Consider the following 26,573-nt stretch of genomic DNA (forward strand, 5'->3'; position numbering starts at 1 on the left):
ATACTCAATAATCATTCCTCATTCACTGCTTCAGTTAATCACATATTTTATGAGCAAGTACAGTTTTTCTTTCAGGGGGCCACTGAAGAGACTTAGTCCAGTTATTATTTCATACAATTAGATGTGAAAAGATTCTGTTCATCCATGGTACCCTTCCTAGCTAACCTGAAACTTCTTGTCATTTAAAATTGAATGATCAGAAGTAGACAGGGCATTTAAGATGCTTTTGCACTGCAGACTGACAAAATGCTATATTGCTATTTTCTTTCCTTACTTTCCTAACATAGCTGATTATATGCAACACAGATGTGTAGATTATTGTTTGCATATATAGTTAGGGCTGGTTTTCTGTGCGTAACATTGGTCTGCATTTCTTGCCATTTTATCACCTAGGCATGCAATAGCATAAGATTCATGTGAAATTCTGGTTAGTTCTAGATTTGACTACTCTGGATATTTAGTTTTGTCTACAAACTGATATTTCATCTCCTCCTTTCCTTTCCCAGATAATTTACCAATATGTTAAACACAACAGATTATAGCACAGATCCTTTAGAACTTGCATTGAAAAGTTCTAGGCAGGCTTTGCCTATCTCTTTATTTCCTACCACTGATCACTGGGGAGAATCAGCTATGAACTGGGGATAAGGCCTGAAAAATTTTGTTTGTTTGTTTGTTTCATTTTGAATAACCAGTATTACTGTAGTCTGCTATTGCAGCAATTGTCTCATCTTTATTTCATGGGCAGTGTGATATAATTCTGAATATGCAGTTTGGTCTTCTGTTTCCCTACAATCTTAAGTGTAGAGAACAGCTTAGAAGTAAGGCTGGGTGTGTAATGTTAAGATTTGTTTTGGTGTTTTAGAAGAAAATAGTCTTACAGTAAAATGTCTATTACTTTATTCTGTGTTACAAGAAAATGACATGAAAAATTTATATTAACTAGCTGTAGTGTTTGTATTCAGAGTTAATATCGATGCTTTTATTTGTGTGCTGTTGATCAGAAACACTGGGGAGTAAGAATTCAGACAGAATGCAGAATGTATATTGCTGCATTAGAAAATACAGTTATTATTTTTTATTTCTTTTATTTTACAGAATGATACCTTTGCTGATTTTGATTCCATGACAGATCGTCTTTTAGATGAAATTATACAGTATATACAAATTTATAATCTACCCCTTTCAAAAATCAGGTAATATCTGTTCTATACTATTTACAGAAATAAACTTAAAGCTAGAGCCCTGGGTTGTTTTAAACTGTGATGCTCAGGAGCAGGCCAAAAGAGAGATGGGAGAAAGCAATTGGGGACGTGGGAGGTGTAGGGGAAAGGAGGACAATGGAGAGAGGGAATTGCCAGATGAAAGAAGACTGAACAATGTTGTAAGATCATCTGTTGGTGGTTTTAGGGCAGAGGTTAAGCATTACATTTAAGGAATTGCTGTCCTGTGCTTCCACAAATTCTGCATAATAGAGTTCTGCAGAAAAACAGTATTTTGAGAAAGTCAAAGGAACTTGTAATAGCACTATGCCAGGATGAAATTAGCTTCCTTCTGATTTTATAGTCCCTTAATCAAGTATGACATGGCAGACTGTATTGTCACTCCTATAGGGCACTTTCATCTTACTTGTGACTTGGAAGGGCAACTGCATGAAAATATATTTCATTATTCTTTGTTACCTGATTTCATCTGCTAAAGAGCATGTTTTACATCTTATTAGAGGGCTTACCAAATTCTATGCATTTCTCTTTTCTTTTACATTTACTTCCAGGGAATGCCCATTGCATTTATTTTCTCAAAGTAGGGTGCGCCATTTGGGTGACTATCTTACTCACTCAGCAGTGTTGCTGGAGTTACCTCATCAATAGATGAAAGGAGCTAATTCAAGCCTGATTTCATCCATTTGTTTAGGCATTCTCAAATGATATATCCAGAAGGTTTTTTGATTTGCTAGTCACATGTGTTCCTGACAAGTTTCCGTGTTTGGTAGGCCTTGTTCAGCTGCAGGAAACATCTAAAACATTTAAACATAATCTCACTACTTAAACAAATGTTTCTGGTTTGAGATAGGCAAGATTTAACATGCCTAATTTTGTCTAAACTATTGAGCTAAAAATGTAAAAAGCACAGTGTGATCACAGGCTAGATGGTAGCACCCTTGGTATGGGAGAGAAGAGTTCTATAACCCACCAGCATAAACCAGCATCTTCTCTCCCATGCTGTTGTCTGAAGACTCTAATGAGCAAACCCACCCACTTACCTTCTCATTGTTTATAGCTGAGATCTGAACTCTTGTTTGCTTTTGGTTTGCTTCTCTCGTAAGACTTCCAATTTGTAAACATTTTTCATTTTTATTTGTTACTCATCACTTGAAAAGAAAAAAAGACTATGAATTTTTATTTTAGTTTCCTTTTTAAGGTATGTACTTGTCTTGGGCCCTGCTGAAGCAGAAGTTTGCATTTCTCAACTTAAGCTTTTCTTATGAGAAATTTAAATCTGCCAACAAATCCTATAGCTGTTCCTTGGTAGCTACATGAGAGAACTGTTAGGAAGACATGTGCCTCTATGCAAGGCCTTGAAGGGATGACCCAAAAGGCCTGGGAAAGTACTGCTGAGAAATCATCTGCTGAAGAAACTGATGCTTTCCTGGCTTATTTTGGTTATGCCTCTTTAGAAAGCAGCCCTTGTAGTAGTTATCTGTGGTGCCCTGAATGGTGCTGGTTTCTCCTCATAAAATCTCCCATCTCCTAAAGAAAGTTTTCTTTCTACAAGTGCTGCTCCATAACCCAGTCAAAATAGACATCAGTCTCCAGATCTATGATTTTGTAAGGCAAAAAAAGCCAACATCCTAAGGTGATTGGATTCTGTCTTGCTTAAGCAGTAGGACATCAGCATCCCAGGGCTTCAGTATAAGGACAGTGATGCTCATGGTGGGAGTTCCTGCTTCCTTGGCCTGGGGTCTGGATAGATCAATTTCATATTTCTGTAGTTCCAGTTGGCACATATGCTCTTTCTTTTGCTCCCTATTTACTCTTTTTTCCCTCCCATTCTCTGTTATCCTTAATGCCAGCTTTTTCTCCTGTGCTCCTGCAGTGACCATTAATAGACCATTGGGGGCCTCTGCCATATGATACCTGTACCTACAGTCTTCCACACCACACTTCATTCTGCTCATACACAGTTCAGGCCACACAGAATAACTACATGTTATTAATAGAAACTGTAATGAAACTAAAACAACTTTAGACCTGACTTGGTACTTCACTGGCAGATGATTGTTGTCACAGCTTAAACAAATCAAAATCAACTCAGGTTGAGATATGTCCAGAGATGTTTCTGAGATTCTGCCATTTATTTGGATAAATGCAATCTCATGCTCTCAAGTAATGGCAAAATCCTACTTACTGTGCTACATTTCTGTACTGACAAAAGATACTCCCTGTACCACTGGAATAGTGTCAGCTTCAGTAAACTTTTTTGGTACTTGCAGAGCTAATACCAGTTATTGCAGCAATTCACTATACAACACATTCGTTCTCTGGACAAAGTCTTTGTGCTCACAAGCATGCAGCAAGCATGAGCTGGAATCTTGATTCAAAACAAATGCAATTTGCTTTATAAAATAACTGTTTAGTAAAGAATCACAGGAGGCTTTGGGGGACATCTGAAGGTCATTTGGACCAGTCACACCAATGCCATCATCAAAGTTAATGCAGCTTTGAAGCGTGTCAAAGTGCTCAGTCATACCCATTCAAGTTTTGAGTATCTGTGAGGATAAAAGCCCTCTCAGGTAACCAGGCACTGGGGAATAAACCACCTGCTCTTACAGCATAGTTTCAGAAACCACTTCGCACATGTCAGGTCTTACATAAATTTCTGATGACTTGTATTGGACTTTGACCTCAGGTAGATTAATTGGCTTGTCATCCTCTTCCCTAAGTAACACTGGCTCATTAAAAAAAAGAAAGTTTTTAATGCTGTGCATATATTAAAACATCTGTTTGTTGTTTCAGCCTCATTGATTATGAATCCTGATTGATTTTTCTTTCTTCCATGGATTTTTATAGTTGGACAGGATTTTTGTTTATTGGCACAGAATAATGAGGTTTTGCTGTGTCTGATTTCCTAGTATGATCTGAATTGATCGACTTGTATCATAAAACATGTATAAAAACTATAATTTTGTTAACTTCAGGATGTTAATGATATATTCAGAAGATTGTAATATTGCCACCTAGTGTTCATGGCTTTTACAGAGCATCTCATGAGTAGGATGGATTATATTCCTGTCTTACACTTTCAAGACCCTATTTAAAGGATTTTCCTTTTCCTCCCCATTTTGATTTGAGCAAATTTTTAAACTTTTCTTTATTAAAAAATAGATTTAAAGTTTATTATGTATTCATCTAAGCATCTGAATTGTACCACAGTATATTACTGTGACCTTTATTATATTTCTGTGGGTTTTCACATTAACTACAAGTGTTTAATCTTTGAGATACATTCACATAGCTGATTGTGAGCTCCCAGTTTTCCTCAAAATTTGTCTTTCATGTTTCTGAAATTTTGGTTAGATATGCCTGTGTACCCCTAGTGATGACAGAATTGATAGATGGATTGCTGCTTTTTTCACAGAAAATGCCCTTTGTTATGGTACAATATAAGGGTTTCTCATCCCCTTATGACTTTTTAGTAAATACTGTTGAACGGTAGAAGTGTCAAGAGACAGTTCTAATGTTCAGGTTCTTTAGAAAACAATCTGTTTTACTCAAAAGCAGTTACATGAAGTAGATCATCTTCAGGATCCACTCAATTTCTGTGGGTATTTACTTGTTCTTAAAGAAATGGTTTTGTTGTTCTTGTGTGGATTTTTATGATGTCCTCCAAGGGAATAGTTTTAAATTTTAGTATTCAAGAGAGCAGCTCAGTGTTTTGTTTTGCAAATGCACTGCTGTTGTGCTGACACCACAGAAGATACATAATCTTTCATTTCAAAATTAGTTAGGCAAATATAGTGAGCTCAAGCAAAGAATTTTTCCTACAAAAAATATGGGAAATCTAGTAGTAAAAACAACTGAGAAGAATATACATACATGCTTAAACCATGTATTAATAATGAACAAAAAAACCTTTTTCTGTCATAGAAATGCATAATTATTTAGGAGTTCGGGGTGGTTCTGCCATTCTATAACCAATTGTTCAAATTTTTTTATTTACCTTTAAATTGTTTTTTTTTCTGAGGCAGTGATTCTTGCTTGGGAAGCATTTAAACAGTCAGGTAATCTTTTAGCACTGTATTTTACACAGATGTTACAGGACGCTTTCTCTTAGCCACTTTTGTTGATGACTGTAGTAATAAAGAGAAGAAAGAAGGATGATTCTGTAGGTATAATACTGTAGCACATATGTGACCCAGCAATGATAGTTCTACCATACATAATTTGGGATGGTTTTATGTTTTCACCATATCCTGGGCTTGCATCTGCAATGCAGGAAAGCGCTTTTTCCTTCTAACTTTGTGAGTCTGGTCCCTACCATATTCTCTTTAAGTCAGTGCCTAGTCTGGTGTGGTCCTTACCTCAGCAGGCATCTGTAAGCATAATAACTGAAATTGCTTAATTTCATAGTGTCCATTTTAAAGAAATTATTTCTATAGACTTGTGTATATGACAGTAAGCATTTCACGTTGAGTAATGTTTATCCTTGGATACAAGAAGCTAAAGAGTCCCATCCATCTTTCCCTTAAATTGCTTAGCCAGGGAAACACATAAAAGTAATATTGTCCTGACAGAGACATATTCTTCAACTGCCTGCTCAAGCTGATAATCACTTCTTTTGGTCAATCTGCTAAGCAGAACTGAGATGTTGCTTCTGTTTTTTAAATAATCAGGTTCAGTTAAGTAATGGTGTTCCCCCCTATCAGGACTACCTTTGGAATCTTTGTCTCCAATACATTGTTTCAGGAAGGTCCATACATTTATCATATTGAGTGCCATCACATGCCAAAGTTATGATGTTTTCAGTCATGCATGGCACATAAAATATTTTCTTCATAATTGGTGCTAAGGGAAATTAACCCAGAAATAATCTTGGTTTGGGTAGTAGATGCTGGTGGAAGGATAGTTTGATTTTGTTAGCTTTTCAAAAATGCTGTATAAAATATTTCTGGAGGAGTTCAGAACATGTTTGTAATGAGTTAGTGCAGCTTGAGAGATATGGACTAGCTATGCCTCCTGTACAACATAAAATATAGGTCCAAATGGAAACTTTTCATTAATTTTTTTCCATGCTCTTTTAGCATTTCATAACACCTGTTTCCTTTTTGTCTGTTGAAAGAAAAAAAAAATCCTGCCATAAAATTCCATGTTATATTGCTTTTTCTTTTTTGAAACAGCTTTATTGGACACTCACTGGGTAATTTAATAATCCGTTCAGTGCTCACAAGACATCGATTTCGGTATTACCTCAACAAACTTCATACCTTCCTGTCTCTGTCTGGACCACATCTTGGTACCCTCTACAACAGCAGTGCTCTTGTTAATACAGGTGAAGTATTATTTTCAATAGTATTAGTTTAGGGAAATCTTGTCTTTGAAATGCACTTAGCAATTTCACGTGGGGTGCACATTTCTGCATTAGTGCGATTTTGGGAAACTGTATATTTCACTGTCATAAGCAGAGAGAAGGGTTATAAAATATCAATAAAAGGATGTGCAAGAGGTGATTGGCCTATTTTCCAGTATGTTTGGTTTAGATTTTGTTACAGCATAAATAAACTCAAGTTTTAATCTGCTGAGCTCAATTTATTATAAACTGAATTTGAATATACTTAATCTGCCAAACAGTTAGATGAGGTACATTAAAATAATTCTGAACTATTGATGTCTTTTCTCTCTCAGAAATACCTTACAACCTGCAGTTTGTTTCTGCAGATGTGCATAGCAAGGGACACAAAAAACAGTTGAAAAAACAATTAGCCACCTATTATTATTATTTGCTAAAAAAGAGAATATAGCACCATAGAAAACATTCTACTGTGGTATTCGTGTGAGAAAATTCTGTTTCCTTTTTACAAGTTACTTTTAATGACTTCAGTTTAGAAATTGAATAAGTAATGCCTGTTGTTTTTTTAACATCAACATGTTCTAATATATAAATTATTGAAATAGAATGTGTATATTCTGGCTAACATTATTGTATATACAATAATGGAAGTTATTTTTTGTAGGCAGGTACATTAGTGCAAGTAAAGGCCTTCATGCTTCATGGTATAGACAGGAAAGAAAAAGAAAATTTAAGCTGTTTCTGAGCTTGAAAACACTTACATGAAAAGTAAAATTAATATCTGAGAGACTGTTATGAACTTTACATATTATACTTATGTTTAACTAGTTTTCATATTTTATTGTGAATCTATACTCATGTTGTACCTAACAATGCAGGACTGTGGTTTATGCAGAAATGGAAGAAGTCTGGTTCTTTATTGCAACTGACATGTCGAGACCATTCAGATCCACGACAGACATTCTTATACAAACTTAGTAAAAAAGCAGGTAAGCTTTGTTAATGCTTCCTATCTCTTTAAGGCAACTGTGTATAAATGTGAATAGGAAACCTAAAAAGAAAAAGAATTTACTTTCAAAAAGCTCCTTTTTCCACTTTAATATTTAAGAGTTACTTTATTCCTTTATTCTTCAAGTAAAGTAAACAGTAAACCTTTTCTATTGCAAAGGTAGGACATTACTTTGAGACTTTCCTTCCTAACTAATGAGAAGAACTTGAGTGCAGTCACTATACCAGCAGATAAATAGACAATTTTTTAATATCCATCTATGAGCCACTGTGGCAAGTCAAGTACATTCATACACATTTTGGATTAAGTGTTTCTGTATCTGCCTTTCTTATATATACTATAAATCTAAAATTCTGCTTTGAAGTTTTTGCTAAGTAGTCTTTTATTGCCTCATTAAGATGGTCAGGGAAAACAAAAACTCATTCTCATAAAGGAAGGAGAAGTTGTACTTAGCATAATAGCTAAATCCCAGATCAGATTATTCATACTATATCATTCATACAGTTGTCTCTGGGTTGAATATCCTTATTTCAGCTGTTGGCCAAGAATGCATTTTGCCAGTGGATGACGTGCCAGCAGGGAGGTAGTGTCCATTAAACATTATAAAATCATTGAGGGTTCACCTGACAGGTGTTTCTGAATGTGTGTCAGTCAAGCAGTTGTGGAGCCAGAGATAATTGTGCTGTATTGTGAAAAATCCAGGTACACTTCTACATCAAAATATTTCTAGGTTGTCACATCCGGAATTTTGTTAAAAGCAATGAAGTACAAAGATGTGGGCAGTAAAAGGCTGACATATAGCTCTTGAGGTTCTTGAATATAAAATTTACAGGATTTGGAAGAAGCAGAAAATACTAAGGAAGGAGCTAGAAGAAAAAACATAGGCAAGATAGGAATATTGATCAAATTTTGATCAATAAGAAAAACTTGGGGTTTTTTTACCCTTCACTTCAGAATCTGCTATCACAAAGTGATTCTGTTTATGATAATGTAATATTTAAAGCTGAACTGGTATTTAAAGATGAATTCAATCTAATTTTGCTGTCTTTTGAAAAGAAATGTTTGAACATAAACAGAACTTATGTGAGAAGTTAGATTCTAGGTTAGTGAGTTAGACTGTGGGACCCTGTTAAGAGATAATCAGATTAATTAATCTGGTTTAAAGCTGACTTTAAAAAAATTCATATTCCATGGTTTTTATGTATCTCAGCATGACTAGAGGCACTGTCATTTGAGTACTGTTGTCTGTTGTAGAAATGTGACATATTTTCTGATGACAGACCTTTATATGATAGATTTTTGAAAGACCTGGATAGCTATATATGTATATAGCTATATATATATATATATATATATATATATATAGATCATCTATCATAATAAGAGTCATTATCATGGAAAGAGTCACAATGTGCATTTTAGACTTTGTTCCCCATAAATGGCAGAAGGAATATAGAAGTCTTCAGGCTCAGTTTCTGCTTTTTTCTTTCTTACCAAAGAGATTGAAAGAGCTGTATTTTGGGCCACAGCCTCATACACCATCCAGTTTCCAGGTCCTTCAGTGAGGTTGTTGTAAAGAAGGAAAGGCTGGGGGAGACAGGAGAAAGAGAGATGTGAAAAATCTGCAATTTTAGATAAGGAGAAAAGAAAGTAAGTTTTATGCTTCTGTCATAGAGAAGGAAAAAAGTTTTCCTTTGAGGAGCAAGTTAGTATACTGTACATACGATGCAGGTGTTGGTGCCTTTCACTCTTGATACCTGTACAAGGCCTGCTTCTGTCCTGCCATCTCTTTCTTCATAGTGGGCATAAGCATTGGCTGTGCTTGACTCTCAGACACAAGGTGAGAGGCATTTGGGATTTCCCAACCTGCACAATTCCTCTTTTCACATTCTCAATACAGGGAATTTGTGTACTGGTCTGGACAGGGATTCTAAACGTAATTTTTTCCACAAGTCACTTAACCCCAGGTTACATGCAGAGATTGACAACATTGTTGAGAAATACAGCTGTGATTTTGCAACTTCTGTTGATTTTTGTAATCATATAAGAAAACAGAGGTCTAAGATGAAGAAATACCTCTTACTGCTTGATGTGGTGTCTTCTTTGGACATAGGCTTTGCATCTGGGAAAATCCTTAAGGTGGAAAAAATGAAAATTTGCTGTGGATCCAGCAGGGGGTGTTTTGAGGGTCAAGGTCTCAGCTACATTGTTGTATGGTGGCTTGTGATTCTAGATTTCAAATCTGCCAAAGAACGTACATGTTAAACACATCATCCTGTTGCTTAACCCCTAAAAGGATGAAGAATAGTTAAACAGTAGAAGTCATGTATCTTATGAAATACCCTATATACTTTCTTTGCTCCTGCTGAAGATTTTGATCATTTTTTCCTACTGAAAGATTGCTGATACTTAGGTCTAAAATCTGATATTCAGAAGGAACTGTTCTAAGGCAAACTATTTTCTTAAAGTGCTCCATTGTGTTTGGCCTAAAGCAGATGGACAGCATCAGAAATCTGATGCAGCTTTCTCGCACAAATGTAATAATTAAATGTCTTTATGGGCTCCAACTCTGTCTTTACTGGAGATTCCTACCTTTGCATCGTTCTGTATTAGCATGCTTGTCCAATAAGTAGGAAGTCTGGCTTAGTTATAAAGTTTTAATTTACTTTGGGGTTGTGTTGGGTGGATTCTGCACCTGTGCTTGAGCTGGTTAAACCTTAGAGTGAAGCAGTGCCTTATAGAGGCAGTATCATGTATATGTTGGTGCTAGGCATGAATTCTAATGTGGCTATTGTCTGAAACATCAGTGAAGACAAGGCACCATCCATCTTTAGGTTTCTTTAAGCAATGTGGAGGCTTTACTCTCTTCTGTATAGCCAGAAACCAACCACTGTATTCAGAAGAAAGATGAACCATATTCAGTTTAATGGGAAACTCTACAACTGAGCCATAGCCATGTGTATTAAATATGTGCAAAGGAAAGGCTGCTACCAATCATCTTATTATTTTGCAGCTCTACCTATTGTAATTGCTTTTTTCCCTTTGTGTGCAAGATCTTGTAATAAATTAGTGCCAAATATCAGTTGTAAAACATTTAATTATTCTGTAGTAATAGATCAAAGGCTATGCTATAAGTGATACCTTTTTTCTTGTAGGTCTTCATTATTTCAAAAACATCGTGTTAGTGGGATCTCTACAGGATCGTTACGTTCCTTATCACTCTGCTCGCATTGAGATGTGTAAAACAGCTTTAAAGGATAAACAATCAGGTAATAAATATCCTGTAAAATAAACAAAACACTCAGGTTAAAACCTCACAAGTATCAATCTACTCCCATTTAATTTTGGCTGCTTAACTGAGGTACCTCTATTATGTGTTTAGAAACTCTGGCTTTACTTTGTAGTAGTAGAGAGATAAAATCTATGTGGAGGCTGACTTGCTTTCTGTATCTGTCCTGCTACTACATGCAGATGGAGATGAGACTGAACAGCTTTCTAGCTTACTGACTTCACTGCAAGTTAGGTGAGATAGACTCAGCCCTGTTGAGATATCCTAGCACAAATGCATTCTAGTATTTATTATATATTGACAAATAACTTTTACGTGATGCAGTAAATTAATGAATGTACAAATACCAAAATGCATAGCTTCAAATTATTTTTCCAACATTTCTAGAGGAAATTAAACTTTCTGTATGTTCTATCTTAATGGAACCACAGCATAACACATTTCATTACTTCTCTTACTCTGGAATGTGTTCATTTTGAGTTCAAGGTCAAACAATTGTGTTTGTTTCTGGCAATTCACAATACAATTTTCTTTATCTCTACAGGACCAATTTATGCTGAAATGATCCAGAACCTGCTTCTGCCAGTTATTAAAAATAAGGAATGTAATTTGGTTCGTTACAATGTAATTAATGTATTACCCAATACAGCAGATTCTCTAATAGGGAGAGCTGCACACATTGCTGTTCTTGATTCAGAAATATTTTTAGAAAAATTCTTTCTTGTTGCTGCCCTAAAATATTTTCAGTAAAGAAAAGCATTGTCAGAGACTTGGTTATTACCTCATTAACAGATGGATTCAGATAATGTGTGGTGTTAAAGTATAGCTGCAGCTGTATTTTAAGAGATATTTATACTTTTTATATGGAAGATAATTTATATCATCCACACTTAGGGCTTTTTAACATCAACTTTACTTTCTAGGTAATGTGACTGTGCAATATTTTTTTATTTTGTTCTTTTTACTTTTCTATTACTTTTTCTTAATTTTGGGTACCTAATTATTTGGAGATTAAAGCACAGTGTGTACTTTTGGTTGGTTGGTTATTGGCTTTCAGACAATAGAAGTCGATATTACTTGGCTACATTTTACAAGAGGCTTTAGATGCCAAAAATAAATTGGATTTTAAAATTCTAACAATGTCTTACGTGTTCACTTGTCATATTTTAGCACTGTAGGAAGTTTAACTGGAAACACAATGAGCTGCTAAAATACTGGATATTTGAAAATGACTATATCTGCTACAGTTTAACAGTCTTCTACAAAATCATTACTGTCATTGTTAAATATGTTATGCCTATGGGAATATATTTTCTGCTGATCTCAATAACACATTAGTTTACGTATTCAAATTTTATTACTGGAACTTTTGTTTTCAGAATCAAATGGCAACTAAGGATTTTTGAACGTTCAATGATAGCTGCCTTCAAATAATTGGGGTTTTGCAAACTGTATTAAGATGGTTCCTTATTCTGTCAGTTCATCAGATGAACATGGACAGTTTTATGTGGACTTTCTTGTATATATTAAAATAAGTAAATGTTATAAATTTCTGCAATACTTTTATGAATTTAAGCAATTTTTAAATATTGTTAAAATGTTTTATTGACTATAAAGTATTGTAAATATAAATCAATACATCTTCAAATGAGACAATATTGTAAACTTTACCTGTTTAGTGACACAGATAAAATGTTTTTGATATACAGAAATGTTAAAGGTCTGACTCTACTGGTGCTGAATTGCATAGTTTGGATTCTTCTTCCTTCCCTTTTCTCTGTTTCAAAAAATAATTCACTAAAGGTGGGGGAAAAGAGTTACATGTACATTCACTAATTGTACACTAATTGTAATGAACATTTTTTGCAAAACATAAATTTGTTGTATAATGCATGCTTATTTTTAGCATTGTGTTATTGCATCTGGTGTTAATAAAATGAAAAAATTACTCTAATGAAAGCAATTAAAGAAACTGAAATGTTCTACTAATTACCAAAATTCTGGGGAGGCTTTTTGTATATAATTAATAATTTTGTACTTTTGAAATTAATATAACAATAATAATATATAATGAAGTGATTTTGCATTCGATATGGAATGTTGTATAATAGTCTTTGTAATATGTGGGGGTAGAGGGTTCCCTATAACTTACAAAATGCTCAAACAGGTATCTACATTTCAGCAATACACTGCAGAACATTTTATTAGAGCTGTGGTAGGCAAATCCTTATGACACAAAAGTATCTTTAATACATACTCACTATAACAGTGCCTATTTTTATTCTTAAACTTATATTATGATGTTGCTATTAAGCTCTAAATGTTTAAATTAAATTCTGGGATCTCAACTGTGTTTTATTTAACAGTATTATTGAATTTGGCTACTGGCTAAACTTTGAATAGCTGTTTAAGGGAGCTAAAGTTACAAAATATTCCTTGATTCACAAAAGACTTTAAACTGTTCTTAGTAAGCAACTATTTAGTTCTGTCACTATTGAAAAATGTCTGTCTTGCTTTCTGTCTCTAAAAATATGAATGTGTAAAGCATGCTTTTGTGATCAGAAAAGTAGAAATATCATGACAGAAACAGACACTTCTTTTTTTCTTTCTTCTTTTTTTTTTTTTTTTTTGGGGAAGGTGGTTAACAGTAGATCTCATCTGTTGAAGACAGCTTGAATTAGGTTTTTTCTTTGAGGAAAATGGATGGTGCAGGAAAATGTGATATTTGTGTGTAGATATATCAAGAAACAGGGAAATTAAGCGAATATTAAATTCATTCTCCCTTAATTTTTATTGCCTACCTCATATATGGTCTGGTAACCCTCTCAGTACTGTGGCTTTTGTGCAGACTGTTTGACATGCCAAAGTCCCAAAGGAATGTGCCATCTGACAGTAGTGAGAGGCATAATGACCCCAACGTGTCCTTGAAGCATAGGAAGTTCATGTTTATTTACACACTGTATGGTCACTGGCAGTTGCTCTCTGAACAACACATGCAGGCTGGGATATTTTGGATAGCTGTGTATGTGTTGCATGGCATGTTCCCCCTACTCCTGCAGTTTTCTGCCTTCTGTGTCCTAGACCTAAATACAGATTTGTGTATTAATAAGCCAGTGTCATCTGATGCAGTAGCAGCTATAAAGTGTTGGTACTCACCACTTCCCCACTCTTCTGTTTGAACGAGGGCTTCCTTCAGTGATAGTGACCTCTCCTTCATGCAGTAGCCTAGAGATGCTTCAAAGAGCATTTTGCTGCTTACAGAATGAGAGGTAAGAACTGAGGTCTCAGCATTGCTGTAACTGTCAGTCTCCTGTTCCCTGAAGGAAGTAGGCTGGGTGCTGTTACTTCAAAAAGTTCTCAGCGGTATTATTAGGAGATCACTGCATGAAATGTGTCTGAACCTCTGTTTCCATGATGTGTATATAAATTAATTCCTTCCATTGTGTTTGAATCCTTGATACAAAGTAAACTTTCTGTTCCTGTAAATCTAGGCATTGCTACTACTTTGGAAAAAGAGTTCATGTTATACTGGAAATCACCAGGATTTGCATCACAGCCAAGAGATTTGACATTGATGAAAAACTTACTCCGTAACCATGAAACAACCTTGTTTCCAAGCCAGTTCTATTTGCCTAGCCCTGAGCAGGTGTGGTGTTCAGATAACCAAGGTTCTTGGCATGGTCTCAGAGGCAGAGGGGGCATTTAGGCATTATCAGTACACGTGCTGCCCAGGGCAGTGCTGGTTGTGGTGCTTTCCAATCCCCAAGACCAGTACATTTGGCTCATCTGAACAGACCAGCTCTTAAGTCTTTTATTTCCCACTTTTTAGAAGAACAAAGCTAAGTACAATATTGTTTGTGTTGTCTTGCAAAGCAAGCTGCAGTGCAAGAGATAAATGATCAGCAAACGAAGGAAAACAAGAAAACACTCCATTTAATCACAAAGTAGCAAATTCCTGTGGTGTATACTATATTTGTTTTTGCCAATGTTAAGATTTATTACCTCCTTAGCCAAAAGATCTAGAAATGAATAATTCAGGAGTTAAAAGTGAATTTTTACAGCAATACAATAAATAAAGACGAGAAATATGTTTTGAAGACAGTTAATTTTTAGGTGGATAAACAGTGTCTCATTAATCTTTCACTGCTATTTGTTACCATTTGAAATTTGACATGTATGCTTGTACATATGATGAATGCATACAGGTATGATTTTTCTTGGCTTGTGTGAAGCGCTTTAGAAGCAGAGCTTACTATCACTTGGTGTCTGCAGGCAGCTTGGTAGGTTTAAGGGAAGGATTTCACATTTTCATTTACTGAGCACATAAAAAATAAGGTCTTGAACTTTGACGAGATCTATTTAAGGTTTTTTTCTTGCTGCATTTGGGCAGAGCATCTTTTTCTGCATTACTCTCGATTCTCTCTGATCTAGAGGCCCAGTATCTTGCCGTTAAAATAAAGGAAAGGGTATCCATTATTTTCAGTCTCTAATGTCTAATTAATCGTGTTATGAAAGGCTGATTGAGAAAATCACTCGTAAGGCAGTCAGTTAAATTTAATTACTTTCAGTGTGTAGGCATTGCCAGATGTAGCCCCCATAAACTCCACGAAGTGCTCCTGCTCTTTAATTTACCGAGATTTACTTTGTTAAAGCTTTCAGATGTGAACAAAAAATGTTATTTTAGATTCAGATCTCCAAGTTATCTTCTTCAGGTTAGCATCTGTGGACAAGAGTGAATTCTGTTTTATCTGAGAACAAGGTTAGCTGGAGAAGTTTAAAGAGTGACAAAAAGCAAGAGTTGCCGTATTCAAAACATTAACTGTAGTCAATTGACTGGAGCACCACTCCATGAACAGAGGTGTTATTACCCCAGGGTTAGGTTTACACTGAGCGTTAAAAGCAACTGCACTGGCTGAACTCGGGGACGAAAAAAAGGCATCTGAGAGCACAAACTGCTAGCCTGGTGTGAGCCTGTGCTCCTCCATGTCTTAAGCAGCCTTTGTGTATTCTTTGAACAATGTACAATTTTTTATTATTTTAAAAAAACAAACAAAAAAACCCACACAAATTAGCTCGACTGCACTGAGGGGCTTGCAGCGCTAAACTCTTCACGGCATCGAAGAACGAAGACGTCTTTGCTGCAGGTTTGCCATGGGGTGGAGAGAAGAGTTCACAGCGTATTTCTTTAGCACTTCTCTGAGCCCGTAGCTGCCTCACCGGGACCGTGGCTCCCCAGGCGCCGTTCGCCTGTGTTTGCCGGAGCCGGGGCGGATTGCGAGGCGCCGCGCCGGGGCCGCGCTCATCCCCGCCCGGAGCCGGGCCCGCCCTGGGCGCCTGCGCGGCAGCGCCGCCCGCCCCGCACGGCTCCGTCCCGGCCATGGCTCTGCGGCTGCTGCGCGGCGCGCCCGGGGCAGCGAGTAAGGGGCGGGCGGCGGGCGGGAGGGCCGGGGCTGTGCCGGAGGGTCTGCCCGGGTTCCGGCTGCCCGGCTGCCCGGCTGCCCTGCCCTTCCTCCCAGGAACTGACGGGCGAGGGACGGGGCGGGCGCCGCGCGGGGCCGGGGGGCGGAGAGCCCGTAAGATGGCGGCGAGTGAGGGGTGTGAGGGCCCCGCCGGCGCAGCCCGTGGGACCGGGGGCTTTCACAGCTTTCCCCACACTGTCCATATCCCTGCAGTTTCCCTGCACCTCTCCCCTCCCTTCCCTCCTTCCCCCCTGCATTCGGTATTAATATTCCTTCCGTTTTGCAAACCTGCTGCTATCGGGCACATCTGTTATTACGGAGGTTTTCTTGCCCCGTCATTGCTTCATGCTTCTTAACGGCAGTAATATATTAAACAGCGGTTTAATGTTTGGCGAATAGCTAGAGGAAACGTGCTGTGGAGCTGGAAGTTGCTGGTCCGTGCCCTTCCCCTGAGGAAATTCAGGTGGTTTGTTTATCAAGAAGGCAGACTGGATAACAGAGCCTGTCCCACAGGCCTCAGCTTGGGCTGTTTGTTGGGTGCTTCCCTCTGTCAAAAGCTGAGGTTCTGTGATGTTATTGATACAATACTCATAAAACAAACCAGTATGCTATATGTTTTTGGAAGAGCTAAAAAAATTGTTGTTAGATGTTTGTGCTCTATTTGGCTGTCAGGTTCATGGCAAGATGTGGCTGATGCTCTGATTCTCTGAGCATCCCGATGTGTGCCCAGCTCCCACTGCATGGTAGGAGGCTTTGGGCCACTTCAAAAGATGGAATACTGCAGCACAGCAACTTTCAACTTCAAGTTCAGTTATTTAATTAATAGATGAGAGGACTTTGTGACAAAAAAAAAAAAAAAAAGGAAGAGGGAATCAAACATCAGTTTATAGAATGGGATTTACTAATGTTGATAGTTCATCTCATCTTTTTAAGAGATGTTTAATGTTGAACTTTTGTCACCTCTCTGTGAAGAAGAGTGTATTTTGGTCCAGTAAATCTATCAAGGAAAATGGATTTTGCCTCTTCTCTGGCAACCAAAATAATCAGTTTTGTACCAGTATCTTAATCTGATTTTTATTCGAATCTGGACTAGAATACAAGCTATAATTTAATTTTCTAGCTAGCTTTTCTTCCATTTTACTGAAGAATAACAAGAAGCTTGGCAGGAGTAGAAAGACCCAATGTTTGCAACAGATTAGTTCCTTTACTGTTGGTAGTTTGTTATGTTAAAAAAACAAACAGCAAAACCTTACTCCTTTGGGGCATTGGCAGCAGTTGGCAGGCATAATGCAGTTTATGTGGCTGTAGGGTTTGCTGTTACAGGTGTGGTATTTTAAAATGAATGAATATGCTGATTCTGGGAATACAAGTGAGTTGTTAGTTGGTGTATATTAAGGTGAGTCAAATTGACAGTGCTTGAGAAGGCTTCCTGATTCAGTGTCCTCAGGAAAGTGGAATGATAGTTCTTTCAGGTACTTTGCACCCAGCTGGTACAGGGAGGATTTCTGTTTGAATCTTGCTTTTTAAGAAATGTCAGAACTGCTTTAGGCACCTGTCCACAGCCTAAATATTTTTAGTGGGTAGTTTGTGGACATTGTGGACATTTGGCCTTTTAAACCAAAATGTTATTGGCACTTTAAAGGAAAAAAAGTTAATGGTTTTAATGAAGGCATTTGCATGCAGTTACATAATTGAACTTAAACATGCTCAAAGTTTTTCCTGCTTTTGACTACCAGCTGAATTATATTACCATCCTAAGGGAAACCCAGCTATCCTGTACTGACATTCTGGGAAACCTGTTACTAAGGGAACAGTGCTTTTTTTTAAACTTTCCTTTAGGAAAGCAGAAGATTTTTCTGACTAAAAAGCTGCTGGAAATGAGCCAAGACATGGAAATCAGCAGGTTTCTTGGGGGAGGTTAGGATTTCTCCCAGAAAACAGACTGTACTGGTCTATGCTAGGATAATTGCTGTTTAAAGAGTCTAAAATACAAGAAAGTAACAGCAAAGATAAGTTCAAGCAGTTTAAAATACATTGTTTATGTGACCTGAGTTATACAACTAACACAATTTTGCCTACATATGTTTCTAGGGCCAAAAATAATTATCTGTGCTGATTCTGGTACTCGTGAATTGAATGTTAAAAAATGTTTAGAGTTTATTTCCCTGCCTTCCTCTCCCTCATCCCTGAAGTGGGTTTTTCTCAGAGGTGCTCTGGACAGTGTTAAACTCCCACATTTATGCTGCATGTCCATTTGTGCTACGTGTCCTGTGCTGTGTGTCCATTTGCTTGACAGAGTCGTCACTTCTTTGCCACTTGCGGAGCAGCTCCAGCTCTAAGGCAGGAGGAAGATCTGGCCCTGCTAAGCAGCCACTAAAGAAACCAAAGTTACCAGTAGGTCGGTTTGATGAACAGGAAGAGTCCAGTTTGGAGAAGGAGCCCTTGGAAAGTAAGTGATGTTTTACAAAACTGGAAGATGTGTTTTAAAGGCAAGACTGCGAGATGCTGTGTTGATGTTAGTTTAAGAAGGTGACAGGCATTCAGTACTCTGTAGAATCATTTTCTAAGCTTACTGGTTCTGAAAAAACACAAAACAGAGAGGCAGGGTAGTGGGCACAAATTGCAGCAAATGGTGCACCAGGGGAGAAAAAATTTCAGAAAAGCTGTGGTCAAGCATTGTAGCAGGTCCCACAGAGAACCTGTGCTTCCTGTGCTCTTGAAGATCAGCAAATTTGCCTGGATATCCTGACTCAGTACCAGCCCTGCCTTTATCAGGGCTGGAGCCAAGTGCTTGCCAAAGGTGTCTTCCACCACTACAAAACACTGCATGATTCAGAGAAACATAGTTGATACTGGTCTGTAATAGTACAGCTGTAAATGGTGTCAGTAACTCACCAGGGCACCAGCTACTTTATATTATTCACAAGTGCTGTTTTATTTCTTAGTCCAGAAAATATTTCTAATTCACACTGCATTTTGTGGCCAACATTTCTTAGTCTTGTAGGCAGTTGTGGATGATACAATGGTGTCTGAGAAAGGCCCTTGGGATTTTGGGCCCTGAGACAATGGAACCTTTCATGAGGGATGCCCCCCCTTCCCTGCCAAAACCCCTGTTATCATGTAGGATTTCTGTTGGTTTTTAACTTTACTAGATGATTGGTCTTTTCTCACCTAGAATCTTAAAGTATTTGGATAGTTTCTCAACTCATAATTTTACAGGTTAGAATTTCAATCCCTTTTTGAAACCTATAAAGACCCGTTGCTGTGCTATGTAATGGGATTTTGCTAGTGGACCCACTTGGGAACCTCTACAGCAGGTCCTGGAGTCTCTTTCTCTTGCTAGTTGTGTAGCTGGCACTCTGCCTCAGGAGCTCTCGGAGCTATCCGGTCTCCCGTGGCAGCCTGAGGCTAGAACCACCCTAGCTAGCCCTGGCAGCTACAGGCAGTGTTTTGAAAAGAAACAATTGATACTGAGTTTCCTGAGCAGACCTAACAAACTGGTATGATTGTTGTGTTCTGATGACCTCAGTGGGGCGGCATGATGAGATTGAGGCACAGATATATCACTGCTGAACTAAATGGGAACATAAGTTTTTTTGTCACATGGGAGAAAGAATCTCTTTCTTTCTTCTTTTTACTAGCCATCTTCACTTAACTAAAAGCCTTAGTCATGCTTTGTACAACTCACCACAGTGTGATGTTCTCCTACAGTTCATGAGTAGCAATAACATGTTTTTCTACTATGAGGTCTGGAGGACAAGCTTTTTAGTGTTATCCATAGATTACTATAAATAGCCAGATGACAAAATAACTGAAAAATCATGGAATCATTGAATGGTTTTGGTTGGAAAGGGCCTTAAAGATCTTCGAGTTCCAACACTCCTGCCATGGACCTTCCACTAGAACAGGCTGCTCAAAGCCCAGTCCAGACTGGCCTTGACCATTTCCAGGGATGGGGACATCTACAGCCTCTCTGAACAATTTGTTACAGTGCCTCACCATTCTCACACTAAAGAATTTCTTCCTAATAGCTAATCTAAACCTACCCTCTTTTATTTTAAAGCCATTCTCCTTTATTTTGTCACTACACATCCTTGTTAATTGTCCCTCTCCAGCTTTTTTACAGGCCCTCTTTGGGTATTGGAAGGTTTCTAGAAGGTCTTTCCAGAGCCTTCTCATCTGCAGGCTGAAGAACCCCAGTTCTCTCAGTCTGTCTTGATACAAGAGGTGCACCAGTCCTGTGATTATCTTAGTGGCCCTCTTTGGACTTGTTCCAATGCCTCCGCCTGTTTTTTGTGTTAAAAGACTCTACACCTGAACACAGTACTCTGGGCGGGGTTGAGAGTTTTTAATTTTTATTTTTTTTTAAATCAAATATTTATGATACAAGAATTTTCAAAGAGGCAATGCAAAGAATAACTTTTAACTATTTGCAGCAAATTAAACACAAGCTCCTTCTGCCCAACATTTTAATGAATTAAGCATTAACAAGTTGATGAAATATTTTCTTCTCATTCTTCTCTATACAGAATATATTATGCCTTATCATGTAAACAGGAAGCCTGGTCTGAAAGCACTAATATCCTGGGGCAAAGAAATACAGATCTATAGTCTGCAAAAGGAAGGCAGCAGAGTGCCCACTAGAAGCAGAGTTTCCTTCATCTGTAAACAGTACTTCATAAAATCCTTCAAACACATTCACACGCCCTTCTGTGCAGTGCTGGTAATTGCTGCAATTCTTGGAATGTAGTCTTGGATAAACTTAGATAAAGTAGTTTTCCAAAACTGGATGTGATACTGATTCATGAGAGCATTGCCTCTCACCTCCAGAAAATTAAAAAGTAGTGTAGCTGTCACATCTGTCAGAGGCTCCATATTCAACATCCAAGCAAGCCAATGCCGTGCATAGTTCAGTCCATGAGGATGTGCCCCTTATTTAATTCCATAAGGCCACCAGAGTTGAATGATAGGAGCATAAAGACAAATTATTCCTTACATTCATTTAAGAAACTAGTCTTATTCTTCCAGTTTAGAATTCCTAATTTCATAATCAAAATCTTCAGATACTCTTCTGCAGAAGTCCCCTCTTTTCATACAGGGTAAAATGGCACTTTTTGTGCAGCAGGGCTAAGAAAAGGTCTCCAGTGTATTACCCTGAGGCCACCACAGCCATTGGGAAAGCTGCATCATGGTAAAAATCTACTTCTGCTTCTCCTTCTTTCACATATTTCTCTGCAAATTTGTCATTGTATTGTTGTATTATTCTTGCATTGTAGAATCATCTCCACACAATTTCAGATTGTGGCTTGCTTGAGAACTAACTCACAGTTGGAGTTACTGTATGAGCAGCTGTTTAATTCTCGTCTTTTTATTCCCAGGAAAATCAGTGCCATCACTGCTTCATTTAAAACATGTATAATCAATATATTTTATTATTTGCTTGGGTATTCCAGGTTTGGAGCAAGACTCAAGGTCTCTTTAGTTGCATCTGTATTTTTTACTTGTAACACCAGCAATAGTTTGCAAACTGCCTGTTGAAACTGAATTTAGAATTCCCACTGCTCTGTAGATATCATGGAGAGAGAAATCTTTTTAGCATCTGCATCCACTGTAAGCACATCAGTAATGCTTTGATATTGGGATGATGACATGTACAAAGTAATAACAGGTCCTTTTGTGCCCCTTGTACTGCCAGAGGTGCCAAATACTGATATTTCCTAGTCTGCATCAGTTATGAAACAGGCATCCCAATATGTCATCCTATACAGCCTGTAGTTGTATGAGTTTCCTCCATCACTTTTCTTTTTGTCTGCTGTCCAGAATTTCATTTTCAGCCCTGCACCTCATTACTTGTGTTGCCCACCTGCCTAACTGGACTGATTTAGGGATATGACTGAGAGAGTCCCAAGTTAGGTGTATATATGGGAAATCTGGAGAATTCAGTGTGGCAAGGGCCATGTGGGGTACTGTGAGTTTCTGAGAGTCCCACAGTCTAGTGCAGGATGAGACACAGCATGGGATGGTGCTGTGCCACAAGTACTTTGTGCCTTGAGGGCCTGAGTTAATTATTTTTAGGAGATGGCCCTGAATAAAGGTGCATTGAGTAGTGTAAGAATGTTGGCTGAGGTACAGAAAGCTCTGTGGTGTTTAATAAAGTAGCACGAGCTGGCAGTGTGCTTGTCTTTTGTAGCCAGGAAGGGAGTTGGATGAAAAGCTGGGCATGATCTGGCAGTGTGTGATTGCAGCCCAGAAAACCAAATCCTGGACTGCATCAAAAGCAGCGTGGCCAGCAGATCAAGGAAGATGATTCTACCCCTCTGCCCTCGTGAGACCATACCTGGAGTGCTGCATCCCACTGTGGAGTCCTCAGCACAAAAAGCATAGAGCTGGGGTTCAGCCTGAAGAAGAGAAGGCTTTGGAAGATCTAATTGTTGCCTTCTGATATCTAAAGCGGTTCAGTACCTTAGGGGGATTTATAAAATATAGGGAAGGAGTTTTCATACAAGCAGATACGCGACAGGACAAGGGGCAATGGTTCTAAACTGAAAGAAGGCAAGTTTGGGTTAGATCTTGGGAAGAAACTCTTTACTTTGAGGCTGATGAAGCATTAGAACAGGCTGCCCAGTGAACCTGTGGGTGCCCCATTCATGAAAGTGTTCAAGGTTAGGTTGAATGGGTCAACCATGCAACCTAGATGTTTTAAATACAAGAGTAACAGAATCTTTACGAAAATTCAAGGTAAAATTGAAATAGAGTGCTTAAAATTAGAGACGTAAACAGCAAGTGACCTGGGGTTTTAGATTCAGTGAACATAAGTACATAGTACCTGAATGATGCAAGTTCTGACTTGAGAAGCTATGGTACTTCAGTGCCTCTGGACATTCAGTTGCTTCTTTATTTGCATAACTGAATATGATAATACATATTGCAGTAAAAAAAATCCTGAAATTAATTGTTTTTGTTTTTGAAAATGAAACTAAAAGGAGAACATAATAAATTATAGCAAGTTTATATTTGTCAACATTATAGAAATTTTAATGAACTTTCCCTGTTATTTTAGAATTCCCTGATGGAATCAACCCTACTACAAAAGAGAGGGGTGGACCTAGAGGCCCTGAACCTACACGTTTTGGAGACTGGGAGAGAAAAGGACGTTGTATAGATTTCTAATATTTAAATGTCTATTGCTAATAAAATATTTATAGTTGCTGAAAAATATAATGTACAGAAAAAATTTCACCTGGATTTGTCATGGAGCTTATAGTTTTCTGTCATGCCACCAAATCTGTCATGTGATGAATTTTTTGAATAATGCAATGTAATTAAATGCAGTGCTGCAGCTCAGATTATAGAGCTCAATGTCTGTCTGATCTCTAATACTATTTACACTGTGCAAGTATAAATGCAAGTATGAAATTGTGTAGTCAGGAGCTTATTGAGATGTATAAAGGCTTGTATTTCTTCATGAATGTAAAGATTTATGTGGTGGTGTAGAAATGTTGAAAGAACTTTTCATTTCGTGAACCTGGACACCATTCATCAAAAGTAGAAGCACACTGAGGAGATCAGTAAGTCACTGATTTCACGCAGTGGTTCCCTGGTAAAAGCCCCTTTGCTTAAGAACCTTCCCTCTGCCCCCATTGCAGTGGGTTGGGTGTTTTTTCCTGTTTGTGGGAAAGGGATAGTCTTGTCTCTGACTGTGAACTGTAAGTACCACAATGGAAATGGAGACTTAATTTTGGAGAGGGTCAGTGCTTGATTGCAAGTAGTGTGTGAAGAGGTGCTCTATTTTGAATTCTAGAACACTGTTCTTTATCACCTGTCTTCATGCTATTTGCATTATCTTTTCTTTTGTAAGTGGAGGTGCCCTTTTGCACATGGGCTAAATGCTGCTTGGGAAAAATGTCTGAAACCTTATGGTCAAAAGGGACAAATTCCATTAGGTGATCTAATATTGCAGGTCTTAAAACTAAGTTATATGGCATCAAAGTAAATATCTTTCAATCAGACTGAGCTCAGTTCTTCATTCAATAACTTGACTAGTCATAAGTACTGTAGTAGTAGAGTGTAAATCTACCACTTGTGTGAGTAATTACTAATGAGAGTAAGTTGTCATTGAAATGTGTGAACGTGTACTCTATTTCTGTGCAAGTTCTTTTTGATAGCCTGAAAAAATGGACCTTCTCTTCCTAGAGAAAGGTGTGGGTTTTGCATTACTCTGGCTCTGTGTGGGCTTTGCCCAACTTTGCCTTTGCATGGTTTAACTAGAGAAATCAAGTGTGTTGGTCTTGTCAAAAACCAGAGCAGCCTCCCCTAAAACTCACCTGACTGGCAGCCAGTGGGGGAACTCCTTGTTGAAGTCTGACAGTGTATCCAGTGTCTATGTTAGAGACATAGTCTTGTTATCATGGTGAGTTTGGATGTTTGTCTCACTGAGATGATTACCTACAAAAATACTGAACCTGTTCAGTTTTAGGTTTATCAACAAATACCTTACTGACAAGCAAAATGAGATTAATGAAAGCTCATAAAAGGTGTTAATTAATGGTAATTAAATTTCAAACCTTTGAATTATGCAGCATGGCTTGGATATTGGAAAATTTGTTTATATTTATATCTAATTCATTCTAGTTTCTCTTTTGTAGAGTGATATATCTTTCCAAAATCTATTGACCTTTCCAGTTACCTATAGATAGACTGGGTCAGCTGTCTTTAATATATGCAGTTGTTATTTTTTTTCTTTTGCCTTTTCTGTTGCTGGTGTGTTGGAAAATACTTTCTCACACAATACACTGCCTTTTCACATAGGAAGTGGAAATTTTAATTGGAAGTTTCTGCCTTTTCTGCATCATTAATAATAGGTTTAACATCTTAATTAGTGAAGAGGCAGTAAAATGCTGCAGTTATTTATTTTTTAATTTTAAATCTTCTCCATGGATTGTTGCATTATCTTCTCATACCATGTTTTACCCTTCCCAGCACACACTCCATGAATGTTTATCTAGTTGCACTTCTTGGCATTCCTGATTTTCAAATCTAATTTCTTTCCTCAGTGTTGACTGCAGGTGCTTTCCTCCCTGGGTACAGAATTAACGCTCTTTTGATTTAGCATACAAGGAACTGGTCTCTCACTTTTCCATCATTTTCTTTACATTTCAGTTGCTTATCTTGGGTCTCCCTCAGCTTTGTGCTTAAGGTTTGACCCAAATAGTGTCCAGGCCCCTGTCTTCTTTCATGTTGGTGATGACTGCTGCTGCCACAGCCACAGGCAGGCAGTCCTTCCTGTCAGAGCTCAGGCAGGTCCTAGCACCCCCTGCCAATATCCATGCAGCACCTGGATTTGGAAGATAATTCTGAGAGCACTAGCATCTGTACCAGTAAGACAGTATCTCATAAAGGCAGAGATTTTGCTTTCCTTTAAAAAAGGGAATCACAGAATAATTGAAGTTGAAATAAACCTCTAAGATCATCAAGTCGAACCATTAACCCAGCACTGTCAAGTCAGCCACTAAATCATATTCCTAAGTGCCACATCTACTACACATCTTCTAAATACCTCCAGGGATGGTGACTCAATCACTTCCCTGGGCAGTCTGTTTTAAGCTTGACAGCCCTTTCATTGAAGAAATTTTTCCTAAAATAAAAAGGCTGTTGTTAACCCATGTTATAAATAGCTGAAAAGGAACTGGTGCATGGGAAATAGAGACCACTTCAGTCTTGAGCAACTTCAAGCATTTTTTGCCACCTCACAGGCTGGTGCCAGTAACCAAGTATTTGCTTAACTTGTTTATGGAATGTGTCAGGAAACTGAACATATAAGCAAGATAATATGTAAGAGCCAAAGAGTGAATGCCAAGGGCCTTCTTATGTCATTTGGCAATCTGGCATTTACAAAAAGAGGAGCCCTGGACTCCAGTAACAGTTAAGCACAAAACCCTATGGTGCTGCAAAATGTCTTGTGGTACGTGTCAAAAGTGATCAGGGATTGAATGTAGCAAATGATACAATGATATTGAAGGGTATAAACAATAATTTCTCTTTGTTTTCTTGCAGTGCCTGCAGTTGGGAAAGCAGCACTTCAGCACTTTTTGGAGCTGTCTTCCTGCTCTTCCCAAATAATTACTATTAGAAATACACTGGAATTTAGCATTAGGGTAAGAAAATGGCTAGGGGCATTAGCTATTAGATCAGCCATATATATGGTTTTATTATGATCAAATATTTTTGTAGCTATTTTTGTTAGTATAAA

At 37.8% G+C, this 26,573-nt stretch overlaps 2 protein-coding genes across 4 annotated transcripts in view; both read left to right on the forward strand.

The window, feature by feature from the left end:
* Positions 1 to 12,758, forward strand: part of FAM135A (family with sequence similarity 135 member A) — a 79,287-nt gene extending 66,529 nt beyond the window's left edge. For 2 of the 3 annotated variants that reach the window (XM_079297509.1, XM_079297510.1), the window contains 5 exons: positions 1,099 to 1,196; positions 6,398 to 6,549; positions 7,446 to 7,556; positions 10,732 to 10,845; positions 11,410 to 12,758. In XM_079297509.1, the coding sequence (XP_079153635.1) occupies positions 1,099 to 1,196; positions 6,398 to 6,549; positions 7,446 to 7,556; positions 10,732 to 10,845; positions 11,410 to 11,615 (681 nt within the window). In that variant the 3' untranslated portion in view covers positions 11,616 to 12,758. Of the gene's footprint in view, positions 1 to 1,098; positions 1,197 to 6,397; positions 6,550 to 7,445; positions 7,557 to 10,731; positions 10,846 to 11,409 lie in introns of those variants that run through there. The other variant, XM_079297511.1, reaches the window with a different exon arrangement.
* A 3,421-nt stretch (positions 12,759 to 16,179) lies between these two features.
* SDHAF4 (succinate dehydrogenase complex assembly factor 4) lies at positions 16,180 to 24,770 on the forward strand. The gene is made up of 3 exons (XM_079330863.1): positions 16,180 to 16,282; positions 18,621 to 18,773; positions 23,385 to 24,770. Exons 1-3 carry the CDS (start codon positions 16,243 to 16,245, stop codon positions 23,492 to 23,494), a joined length of 303 nt encoding a protein of 100 aa, XP_079186989.1. The 5' UTR covers positions 16,180 to 16,242; the 3' UTR covers positions 23,495 to 24,770.
* The last annotated feature ends 1,803 nt before the right edge of the window (positions 24,771 to 26,573 follow it).

This window comes from Erithacus rubecula (genome assembly GCF_903797595.1).
Source record: "Erithacus rubecula genome assembly, chromosome: 2".
NCBI classification, from domain to species: Eukaryota; Metazoa; Chordata; class Aves; order Passeriformes; family Muscicapidae; genus Erithacus; species Erithacus rubecula.